At 53.7% G+C, this 12,386-nt stretch overlaps 1 protein-coding gene and 1 long non-coding RNA gene across 4 annotated transcripts in view; one reads left to right on the plus strand and one right to left on the minus strand.

Moving 5' to 3' along the window:
• The window catches only part of BTBD2 (BTB domain containing 2), a 25,806-nt gene extending 17,503 nt beyond the window's left edge, over positions 1 to 8,303 (minus strand). For all 3 annotated transcript variants that reach the window (XR_010826783.1, XM_066984044.1, XM_066984043.1), the window contains exons 1-2: positions 7,621 to 8,303; positions 739 to 858 (exon numbers count right to left, since the gene is read on the minus strand). Coding sequence is in view for 2 of the 3 variants with exons in the window: in XM_066984044.1 (XP_066840145.1) it covers positions 739 to 858; positions 7,621 to 8,288 (788 nt within the window). In the remaining variant the exon portion in view is untranslated. The remainder of the gene's footprint in view (positions 1 to 738; positions 859 to 7,620) is intronic.
• On the plus strand, positions 7,801 to 12,127 carry LOC136787023 (uncharacterized). Its single transcript, XR_010826784.1, has 2 exons — positions 7,801 to 7,932; positions 9,063 to 12,127. It is a non-coding gene; the product is annotated as an uncharacterized lncRNA (long non-coding RNA).
• The last annotated feature ends 259 nt before the right edge of the window (positions 12,128 to 12,386 follow it).

The raw sequence follows: 12,386 nt of genomic DNA on the forward strand, positions 1-12,386 counted from the left end.
GACGTTACAGCCCCTTCCTCCTCCTTCCCCCAGCACGCAGACTGACAATGCATGTTGGAAATGGAAATTCAAAACCAGCTCTCCAAAAGAGGAATAAAGCATGCTCAGGGGGAGATACCACACAGAATGTCTGACACTGATTTCACACCCTCGCTTACCTGTTATAACTTGCTCATATGCCCATAAACTGAGCTCCAAATATTTGTAACTTACGGAGTTCTAAGAAGATTACTTTTCCCCACTTCTTTCTAACAGCATTTGGATCAAATCAAACCAATTCATTTACAAAAAAAAAAGTTGAGACACTGTCTAAGCAGGTATCAACTTTACCGAAAGGGCCGGCATGCGAACTTAAGCCAACTGCCCGTCAGAACCCCTCCGTATCACTGCATTTTCATGGCCGAACTATATATAACTACATATTTACCAAACTAAGTTTATTTTTGCCCATACTGCAGATCAGCAGCGGGAGGGCGTAATCATTTAATGGCTGGTAAACCTAAAGATGAAGCGAGTCAGATATTTTTGTGCAGCAGCTAATCTAGACTTTTACCCAAGAAAAGGGAGATTTAGCACCAGCATTTAAACACCCTCAAACAGATCAACAAAGAGGCATTTTACTTAGAAGCGTAACGATCTCCACTTCACAAAATGGTTCACTGCTTTCACTGAAAATACCCTTCTCTACAATAAATCTGTTCATTCCGGTTACGCTGTGTGTTAGAAGAAGCAGCTTACTTCAGCAAAGCTAGGAAGGCAGCAGGCTCCACATCAGGCAGCTCAATCTCTGTAGACGTTGTGGCCATTCCACCATTAAACATTGCATCGAAGACTGCACTGCCCACAGCCAGCACAAATCTAAAATTAAAAAAATAAACAAACAAAAAGCTTACGTTAAACCATACTCACTTGCAAAAAATAAAAATAAAAAATCCCAGGCTAGTTGCTGTTCCCCAAGGCCTCCCCCAGGGAGGGCAAATCGCTCATAGCGGTAAAGCAAAAATGTTTTGCAAGAGAAGGGAGTGCCAGACTTTCCTTCATTTACTGAGAAAACACCAAAGTTGCAAAGAACTTCATTCTGAGCCCAGTCGCGGTATACAACATTGCAATGGTTCACCAAAAGACGAGATTTTGTGCGTCGTGGAACAGAATATACGTGGCTGCTTTACAAAGCCCTTGTAGGAGCCTACGGCCGCTTGTGAGGTTGAGAAATTAAGAAACAGCAACTTAAGGAATTCAAGTTCTTCCGGCGAATAGAGCCCAAGACTTGGTGCGGTTCCCCACAGTCACGGACAGAAAATATTTACAGAAAACTCGTCACTACACATCACCCACCTCCTCACGTCTCCCCAGAGAATCCTTCATTACAGCAGCGCGCGCAAACCGCGCCAGCGGCGTCCGCGGAGCCGTGGGCACCAAAGCTGCTCCTCGCTCAGCCTAGAGGGCGGGCAGACCTCGACGGGCAGCAAACCTGTGCCATGAGGTGCCTGCAAACCCCCTGCACGCTGCTGTGAGTTTACACGGCGATTAACAGAGGAAGGCATTTTTATCAGCCCTAAAGAAATAGGAAGCGAGAATTCCCACAAAACAGATTTGAGACCGAAAATAATCTTTCGGCCCTCCCATGTAAACAAGATGATTTCCCTCACTGATAAACACCAGCTCCTGTTTTAGGAGGAGCCACGGAGCTGCCGAGAGGCCTGTGTATATCTAAGCTACTGCCTCCGTGCCTCAGAAAAGCACTTCTGAGAACTCCCATTGTTTGAAATCTCGAAGACGAGTTTTTCCCAGGAAAACCAGCTTGTTCCTGGTGGCTGCAACCACGCAGCTCCCTGAAGTTAAATAAAGCAAGGGCCACGAAGGTCCACCTCAGCAGCCCCCGCCTGGCCGACGAGCATGGGGACATGGAGGAGACGAGAGTGTAGAAGCGATGACTCCGACCACTTCCAGCTATAAAGGAAGAAAATTCAGCAGCTCTCGCTGCAGCAGAGTTTGAAGCATGCTTCAATGGAGAGAAGTATCTGGAACTGGGGGCAGAAAACCGTACGTGACAGAAGGCACGAGACAGAAACCTCCGGCACTTGGGCTCCAAGGAAAAGCCCATCACTACAGAGGAGCTTTGGTTAGATTTTACCATGGTAGGAAGCGACACAGAAGCTCTTTTTCTTTTCCCCTCTCCACATTTTATTTAAAATTTTTCATTTTCTCACTTTTCACTCTGCCCCCGTTCAGAGGAGACCTTCTATAGACACAACAGGGAGAAGCGCTGTAGACGTGCCAGGCTTGTTTGCTGTGATGGGCTGCTTGGCTGACGAGCTGGGTTGTATTGTTTCTAATTGGGTAAGAGAGCTAGGGACAAACCACACTGGTTTAAAAAAAAAAATATGCACATGCATATTTCTAGCAAACAACTCCCAAGAAAAATGTCAAGAACAAATAAGAAACCTCATTCACAATACTAGGATTGCCAGATGAAACAAAACTCCTTGTTTTTACAAAAGCAGTGACGGTGGCAAGACAGTTGCTGGCATTATTTGCTACAAAAAAAAATTAACATAAATAAATTGCACTCTAAAATTTTCATTTTCATAGCCAGCGCAGTCTACATCCTCAATTAGCGGAGAGCCTTCAGAAGCATTCTGAAAAGGGCACTCATTTGAAAGAAGCTGTCCAATCCTTGCTTCCATTTCGCTCAGTGACAAGTCAGCTTGATTTTTTTCACACTGCTGAACCCTAAAGGGATCCCAGTAGGTGCCAGAAAGATGCACAGCACTCTAAAAAAAACCTGCAAGACTACAGCTTTTCGAGTTTCCTTAAAACATTAAAGGGACGCAACTAAGGTAAGAAAATCCCTCTCTTCGTGGCATCTCCTTACTCTTGCTAAAACAAACACTTAAACCTATTCTGAAGGCACTCCAGGAAAAGAAGGAATGTGCAACACGTACACATTTGTTTCCCCAGCTGTGCAGGTCTGCAAAAGAGAGAGCTGGGTTTGTTTTGGAGGGAAGAAACAATTATGCCAAACTGGCAGAGTAATAGAGATGTGATAGTTTTTTTCTCCTATTTTCTGAAGCACTGTAGCAACCAGCGCACCGCAGGGCTCTCCCCTGACCCTAAGGAGCACTGCCCGATGCAATTACGCAAGTCTCCAAAGGGAACTGCAGGTACCCTAAGCTCCCCGTAGTGTCCCAGCTTTGCCAAAGAAAGAATCCAAACATCGAGTGTTATTTTTAAACAAGTGTGGTAGCAAAACAAAGTGAGCTACTGAAAAGATGCAGAGAAATGAGCAGAAGCTGAGCAAAACAACTAAGAAAGCAACATCTGATTCCTCATCATTTCCCCTGCACACGTAAGAATCAAAGTAAACTGGCTTTCAGCAATAAAAGCAGAGTCAAAGGAGCTCAGATGAGGTGAATAATTTGACTGTCTTCACGAAGATCCAAAGCTGACTCTGAAGACTTTTGGAAGCCTGCAAGAAAACATCTTCATTACTCTGTTTACAGCTTCCTACCCACCAGTTTTTTTTACTGCTTCCTTGCTCACCTTGGTATCGCCACTTGTCACCTCCTTAACTTGTATACCCAACAGTCCTGCCCCCTTTGCAGGCAGTTATCGAAACGAACCATTTGAGAACCATGACTATCCCACCACTGCATACCACCTCCCTGCTCCATCCGCTCCACTGCGGAGAAATCTTAAAATACCTGTATCAGAAGAGCTGACACGGGAACAGAGCAACACGTGATGTGAGGGAGCTCTGCAAAGCCCTAGGTGACAAGAAGCGAATGAACAACGATCGCTTGCTGCATCCTTCCAGCGCAAGGAGCAGAGCCACCAGGTGAAATGAGGTCCAAAGACCACAAGGAGAAGCCCTTCAAAGCACACCTCCGGGAGCCGGGCGGTAGTACAGCCCGCCACGTGACGCTGCAGGCACGACAGGTTTATACACATCCAAGAAAAGACGGGACAAGCTCAGAAGGGAAATGCCTGGAAAAGGCTTCCAAAAAACTCAGCCCGTCTCCGAGCTGTGATTCTCCCAGGCTGAAGCATACGCAGGGGTGCATCGCCGTACACTTGCCCCGTTCCATTTTGGGCCATGTTTTCTGTCCAATTAACACGTATAATTACCCCATCCGTGCAGCTCCCGGCCGACAAGGTTTAGATGTTTCTAATCTCACTGATGTGCATGATGCAGCCAGTCTGGAAAAGGGCAAAAAAAAAAAACAACCAACAACTTCCGTCTTACTGTCGAGCACAATCAATGCATCGATCTTGGCCACGTTGCCATCAAGTGGCATCAAAACAGCCTGCTCAGTCTGATGTTTGTTAGCCTTGGAATCAAAAAACATACGGCTGTTCTGCCTCCTTCACGGCCGATTCGGCAGCAAGAGGGAACAGGCTAACGGCGTGGAGACCAAGCTTGCTCCAGGGTACGCAAACAATTTCCACAGCGTCTGGAGCCTCTTGGAAAGAGGATGCCTGATCTTCTCAGGGCTGTGGATGCTTCCCAGGACGGATGCTTGGATAGAAGACCCTTCAGTCAAGCCCAGCACAGCCACTTATGATATCTGTCTGCAAAGACAGCTTTCAATTACAGCATCACAGTTTGCTCTTGGTGAGGTATCTGTCCCCTGTTTCTAGAGCTTTATAAGAACTGCTGAACTTGCCAGGCTCTCTTAAAAGCACCTAAACATACAGCTACAGTGCTCTTGGAAGCCTCCTGCCTGTCACCACCACGCGAGGACATCGCCACCTGCGACCCGCGATCGCTCGGCATTATGCCACACAGCTCCCCGCACCTACAGCCACGCCATCCCCGCCTTTCTGAGGAGCCCGACAAGAGAAGAGCTGAGCTATCATCACGTCCAGCTCTTAGATTACTTGTGCTAACCAGGTTACTGCCAAAGCCGACAATTTGTACCACGCCATATTAAAGACCACAAGTTTCAGGTTTTAAAATAAGATATTGCAGACCATTCCTCAAGGCATCACCAGCCACTGTTCAAGAACCCTATTTAGGGCATGCTCCTACTGTAGCCACTCTTTATACCTGGCCTGGTCCGAAACCAGATTGTAGAAATACTTACCTGTTAACTGTGCACTATTTCAGGCACCTAGCATCAAAGTACATCATCTGCCCTCGCCCGCTGAAGCAATACGGTGCCTCTCAAATTAAATTCGTTGTTGCTTTGCAACTCAATTCCAGCACAAAATATCTTCTGCTGTTAGGCTGCTGTGGGAGAGCTGAGCACAGAAGGGGTCTGGGCGGTTTTATTTTAAGCTCTCTGTTTCTGAAATAACCACAGTACTTCATGAATCATCAGGATATCCCAACTGTAATATCATACAGGCAAGTTTCACTAAAATCTATATAATCCGTAAGTGGGATGTCACGGCATGACACACTCTATTCTACCTTCACCACCCAGAGTTCCAGATGGATTTCAGAGCAATTAAGCAACGTTTCACTTTGGGGCTATTTTTTTTTCTTTAGCTTCATTTATTTTCCACTTATTTCTGGCTGAACATTGCCCCTCCCTATCTAGCAACCCTAGTTCTCGGGACAGGAGCAAGCATACTCAAATACTAATTAAGCTCCAAATTATCAAGTGCAGAACTGACACCCTCAACATTCCAACTGGCCCAGAACAAGCGTGCTTCAAACAGAAAAAGAGAAAAAAGGGAAATCTGAAGGGAAAACTTCCAGGTGCACAAGCACATATGAGAAAAGCGATAGCCTGAAATTGCTTGGAGGGAGGCTCCCTTTGCCAAGCACGGCTGCTGAGCACACTGACAAGCCCTCCCCCATCCCCAATTAAAACAGGTCCTGCCCTCAAGTGAAAGACTCCTGCGTTTGCTGTTTGTACATCTGAGCAAACCAGAAGGTACTCCCTGAAGCAGGGATTGTGAGTGACATGCAGCAGTTCTGTTACAAATCGAAGGAGCTGCCCCAAGAAGCCGCTGAATGTCAATCAGCCACGTCCATTCTGAATTACCCAGGTGGGGACAACTCCCCAGCTTTTCAGCAAGCAGTAAGCTCCGAGCTGCAAATTCTGAAATGGCAGCTTGGCCTTAAGCATTTACGAACATACACAGGTTTCCTCCTGTCCAGATGTCATTCTCAGTACAGCTCTTTCAGAATCGCAGGTTTGTTTTGTAGTGGCGATTACCTTCCAAAATAAAGGGCTTCAGCAACAATTCAATACCTTGTATTTTTTAAACCAAATTTCTGCCACAACATTTTCCTTCTCAAATCATTGCTCTCTTCCTTCCTTCCATTCTCACTGCTCTCACAAATCCCTTTCTCTGTTGACAAAACACTCCTCCTTTCCTCCATAACCCACAGAAACAAGGACTGCTTCCGAGTGAAACCCAGGGGTCCGTTTGTCCCTGCTGCACCTCTCTCTGCTGGCCGCTCTGCCAACACACCTCTGTCCCACCTACCCTTCAGGGGAAAACACAGCCAGACACCAGACCCTGTCCACTGATGCGGCAAGCGTAGGAAGGAACACTAAATCAATCTGAGGGTTCAGAGAGGTTCGATGCAACACCGGGCAGCCCAACCGAGGAGCAGTCACCTCTAAGCACAGACATGCAGCCAGGAACATGTGAAAGACCAACGCACAGGGCCCGCGGGTGGGATCTGGTGTGCCACAGGCCTGGCGATGCCGGCTCCGTCTGGGGGCTGGTGCTGGGGGCTGCAGCAGCACAGAGCCGGGCCCGGCCACCGCAGCACCACGGAGAACACGTCCCTGAGCTCGGTTACCCGACCCCTGTGTTTGCTTTCAGGAGAGAGGATCCCTGTAAAACCCCCCCGAGACACGTCGCTCCCCAAAAGGTGCCCCGGATGCTCCACAGCAAACCCAACCCGCCCCCCAGCACAGCCACGATCCCTGAGCAGCCCCCTAGGGCCCCCAGCACAGGCTGCAGCACAGAGGGGGCACCCACCCCAAAACCCACAGCTTGGCCGGGCCTCGTGGGGCCTGGGTGTCCCCCTCCAGACCCTATTATCCTCCCCCAAATCCCTTCTGGGTCGCCTGGGCCCCCTCCAGGGCCTACCTGTGTCCGCCCCCCCAAACCCTGCTGGGTCACCTGGGTCCCCTCCCCAGGGCCTATTACCCTCCCCCCCAGAAACCCTGCTGGGTCACCTAGGTCCCCTCCAGAGCCTATTATCCACCCCGCAAACTCTGCTCGGCCACCTGCGCCCCCCCCCCCCCCCGGGCATATTATACCCCCCCCCCAAAATACTGCTGGAACATCTGGGTCCCCCCCCAGGGCTTACTATCCCCCCCCCAAACCCCTGCTGGGTCACCTCGGCCCCCTCCAAAGCCTATTACTCCTCCCCCCAAAAACCCTGCTGGGTCATCTAGGTGCCCCACACGGCCTGCCTGTGTCCCCCAAACCCTTCTGGGTCACCTGGGTCCCCCCCCCCCCCACATCCCATTACCCCCTAAAACCCACCTGGGACACCTGGCTCCCCAGGCCCGGGGCACCCTCAGGGGCTACGCGTCCCCCCCTCCCCAAACCGAGGGCAGACAACCCTCCCCCCCCCCCGGCCGGGTCCCCCCCGGCCCTGCCGCCCCCCGTCGCGCCCCCAGCGCCGCGGCCCCACGCCCCCACCTGTGGGCCGGGATGCGCTGCGAGCCGCGGCCCTTCCCCACCAGGAAGTGGACGTCGCTCAGCACCTCGTTGTTGAAGAGGAAGGCGAAGCGCTCCTGCACCGTCGGCTTCGTCGCCTGCCAGTTATACACCGGCTCCCGCTGCAGCGCCCCGCCGGGGCCGCCCGCCCCCCCGGCTCCCCCGGTGCCCCCCACCGCAGCCGCAGCGGCAGCAGCGGCCGCCGCCGCCGCCGGAGCCGCCGCCGCCGCCGCCGGGCCCCCCGCGCCGCCTCCGCCGCCCGCCGCCGGGTTGGCGGCGCCGCACTGGTTGTAGGTGAGGCCGGGCGGCGACGCCGGGGGGGCGCCGTTGGTGCAAGCGGCGGCGGCGGCGGCGCCGTTGCCCGGTGGCGGCGGCGGCGGCTGCGGGCAGGAGGAGGAGAGGCCCCCGGGGCCCCCGCCGCTCCCACCGGCCGCCATTTTGTGCGGCGGAGGCGCAGCAGCGGGCGGCGCGGGGCGGCGCTGCAGCAGCACCAGCACCAGGAGCGGCGGGCGGGACACGGCGGCGGGCGGGAGGGGGGCGGCGATGGTGATGGCGGCGGCGGCGGCGGGGCGGGCGGGGCCGGCGGCGGGGCCGGCGGGGCCGCGGCTGCTGCTGCTGCTGATGCAGAGAGCCGGGCAGCAGCGGCGCATGGATGGGGCACGGAGCCGCCGCCGGCCGGGCCACGGGGCGGAGGGGGGGGAGCGGAGGCGGTGGAGGCGGCGGCGCGGGGCGGGGAGAGGAGAGGGGAGGGGAGGGGAGGGGAGGGCGGCGGCGGCGGCGGGAGGGGCCCCGGCGGGCAGGCCCGGGAGGGGGCTGGCGCTGAGGGGTGGGAGGGTGGCTCTGAGCGGGCAGGGGGGGCAGGTCTGAGGGGGTAGGGGGCAGTCCTGGGGCGAGGGGGCAGTGCTGAGGAACGCGGGGGGCAGTTCTGGAGCGAGGGGGGTCTGGGGCGAGGGGGCGGTTGTGCAGCGAGGGGCGGTTCTGAGGGGTCAGGAGGCGGATCTGGAGTGAGGGGGCAATTCTGAGGGGGTAGGGGGCAACTCCGAGGGGTCATGGGGCATTTCTAGAGCAGGGGGCAGTTCTGGAGTGAGGGGGCAATACTGAAGGGCCAAGGGGTGGTTCTGGAGTGAGGGAGTGGTTCGGAGGGGGCAGTTCTGAGGGATGTGGGGGGCAGTTCTGGAGTGAGGAGGGCAGTTCTGAGGGGTGTGATCCCCCGGGGGGGCGTTCTAGGTGTATGAAGGGCTGGGCGGTCTCCACCAGGGGATGAGGAATGGGGGCAGCTCCACAAGAGAGAAGGGTACGGGGCTGAAGGAAGAGTCCCTGGGGGAGAGGGGGGTTTGGGATACGGAGCGGGGAAAGTCAGGTGCAGTGAGGGGCTGCACAGAGGGGGTACACAGAGGGCTGGGGCTCCATGCTCTTACTAACAGGGCTCCCCACATCCCGAGGACACCGCTATCCCAGGATAATCAGCCCGGAGGAACAGGGCCACTGCTGACACCAGGGCTGCTCCCCCAGCACTGCAGGCATTGTCCTGCTTGGACAAGCAAGCAGCTCCTCTGCGACCGATCCCACCGCCTGGTCTGTCGTATCTTGGTGTGCGACTGTCACGACACCACGGCAACCCTGATCCCGCAGGGTCAGAGCTGCCTTTCCATGCCAGTCAGAGAGGCCAAAAGCACGATGGCTGGCACCAGGACTTATTTTGCCTCTGGGATTCAGAAGGAGGCTCACAATGCATTCTAGAGTGCCCTGGAAGGCCTCTAGGGCAACCTAGAGGAAACTGGAGGTCACTGGGAGGATTTCCGGGGGAGCTAGAGGGCACTGGGTGGCCCTGGTAGACCTGCAGAGGACCTAGAGTGCAGCGGAGGACCACAGGAGGCCTCCAGTGTGCTTGGGAGTGCACTAGGGAGCCCTGTGAGGCCTTCAGAGGCCACTATATTCCAGAAAGAGTCTTACTTTGCCTCTAGGGTGCAGGAGGTTTCTCATACGGCACCATAAATTGCGCTGGGCCTGCTGTTGACCCACTAGGGGGCAACAGCAGGCTCGCAGGATGCCCTAGAATGCCCTGGAAGGCATCCTAGAGGAAAAAGGGGGGTCACTGTGAGGCTGGGTGCCGTATGAGCCCCCTCTTGCACCCTAGAGGCATAATAAGCACTCTTCCAGGAATCTAGAGGCCTTGCAGGACTCCCTAGTGCACTCTTGGGCACACTGGAGGCCTCCTGTGGTCCTCCCCTGAACTGTAGATGCTGGGTAGTTCTACCTGGGTCACCCAGTGCCCTCTAGCTCCTCCAGAAAGCCTCCCAGTGACCCCCAGTTTCCTTTAGGACGCCCTAGAGGCCTCCCAGGGCACTCTAGGGTGCCCTAGAAGCAACCTCTTGAATCCTAGAGGCAAAACAAGGACTCTTCCTGGAATCTAGAATCCTCTGGAGGCCTCGCAGGGATCTCTAGAGCACTCTCAAGCACAATGGAGGCCTCCTGTGGTCCTCTGCTGCACTCTAGATCCTCCACAGGTCTACCAGGGTCACCCAGTGCCCTCTAGCTCCCCCGGAAAGCCTCCCAGTGATCCCCAGTATTCCACTAGAATGCCCTGGATGCCTCCCAGGGCACTCTACGATGCACTGAGAGCCTCCTCTTGCACCCTAGAGGCAAAAATAATGACTCTTCCTGGATTGTAGTTGCCTCTGGATGCTTCACAGGGCTCTCTAGTGCACTCTCAGGCACGCTGGAGACCTCCTATGGTCCTCCTCTGCACTCTAGATCTTCTGTAGGTCTACCAGGGCCACCCAGTGTCCTCTACTTCCCCCCAAAAAGCCTCCCAGTGACCCCCTGTGTCATCTAGGATGCCCTAGAGGCCTTCCAGGGCACTCTAGGATGCACTGCGAGCCTTCTCTTGAACCCTAGAGGCAAAATAAGGAATCTTCCTGGAATCTAGAATCCTCTGTAGGCCTCGCAGGGCTCTCTAGTGCACTCCTAAGCACACTGGAGGCCTCCTGTGGTCCTCTGCACTCTAGATCCTCCACAGGTCTACCAGGGCCACCCAGTGCCCTCTAGCTCCCAAGTAAAACGTCTCAGTGACCTCCAGTGTCCCCTAGGATGCCCTAGAGGCCTCCCAGGACACTGTAGGCTGCCCTAGGAGCAACCTCTTGAATCCAAGAGGCAAAATAAGAACTCTACCTAAAATCTAGAAGCCTCTAGGGTATCCTACAAGCCTGCTGTTGAACCCTCGAGGCGACGTAAAGACAAGTCCAGCAATCTAGTGGTCTAACACTAATTATGATGTACATCACCAGTTTCTCCCATCAAAAAGTGCTCCCAAAAGAAGCCTTTGGTACACCTGAACTCCCTTGGGGAGCCTTTACTCAACCCCACACACAACAGGGCTCTGCGCCTTCTCTCTTTCCAAACAACCCTAACCAGAACACTAAGCCCAACCCTAATTAGGACCCTAAAAAAAAAACATGTACGGGGCCACTTTCCCCCATCAAACTGTGCTCCCGACGGAAGCCTTTGGTACACCTGAACTCCCTTTGGGAGCCTTTACGCAACCCTTCAGCGCCTCGAGGTGTGTGTGCATGTGAGAGCAAATGCGTGGTCCTTGATTCAACATGCTCGGGAAGGCAGTGCGCTGGCTTCCCCTTCTGTTTTGCGTGCCTTTGCCATACCATTTTGTTACTGCACAAAGACATGTTAGTTGCATTGCTTCAAAGCTTTGAGACCCTCATATAGCCGAGGGAATCTCCCAGATTAATCGCTGTGGCACATCACTGCGGTATCGTTACATCACTAGTTTGGACCGAGCGCTTCCGACCTGGTTTTGTATCACGTTATCGAATACCTATTTCTGCTGCATAACATACCAGCAGGTTTGTGCTGCATTTTTTTTAAAGCTGTGTTATGCTAAATGGGGAATCTCCCCTAACCACAGCTATGCTGGGGTTCAGAGCTGGCCGTCGTAATTGTCCCTTCTGGCATCTAATCTGTGCATGCAGGACTGCATAGGAGTCTTTAGAGGGATGTTGCTTTTGTGAAATATTTCTAGTATTACTGATAACTGAGCATTGCATACAGACGTAGTCTCTTTCAAAAACACCGCGTTGGTTTTGCTTTCACACCATTTGCTCAGCGTGCCACAGACTCACACCCCCTTGATGGCCGAGCTGCTTCCATGCAGTTCAGTGTCGCCTTTTTTTTTTTTTTTTTTTTTAATTCGCAAACACAACGTCCGGATGCCTGGATGGTGCCTGCGCGAAGCCTGCTGGGTCCCGCTCAGTCCTGCTCTGGTTTCATCTGCCTTGTACAGGCCATAAACATTAGAGGGAGCTGCAGACTACTGCACGTCCCCGCGCGCAGCTGGAAGGTTGGACACTTCATGGTCGCACGGAGCCTCGTCCGGGGCAGGTGGCACCGGCTGGTCCCCTGCCCACCACGCTGGCCGTGCCGCAGCTAATTAGAGCTTATGTATTTGGCACGTGATTAACTGAATGAAAAATGATTCATTTCGTGGTGGTAGCCTGAGGCTCAAATCCAGGCCAATGGAAAGAAAGCTATGACAGAAATAAGACGGGATCATGTGGACAGCACAAAGGTGTGCTCGGGGTGCTGTCACCTGGGCAGGGGTGCAGGAAGGCACCGCGGGATGGGGCGAGGTGTTCGCTAGTCACCAAAGCAGCAGCGATCAGCAGCGTTATTAGACAAAGAAATACAGTCAAAAATAGTGCCATCTGGGAGAATTTAACTTCCCAGAAATAAAG

Source organism: Anser cygnoides, chromosome 27, assembly GCF_040182565.1.
Source record: "Anser cygnoides isolate HZ-2024a breed goose chromosome 27, Taihu_goose_T2T_genome, whole genome shotgun sequence".
In the NCBI taxonomy this organism is placed as follows: domain Eukaryota; kingdom Metazoa; phylum Chordata; class Aves; order Anseriformes; family Anatidae; genus Anser; species Anser cygnoides.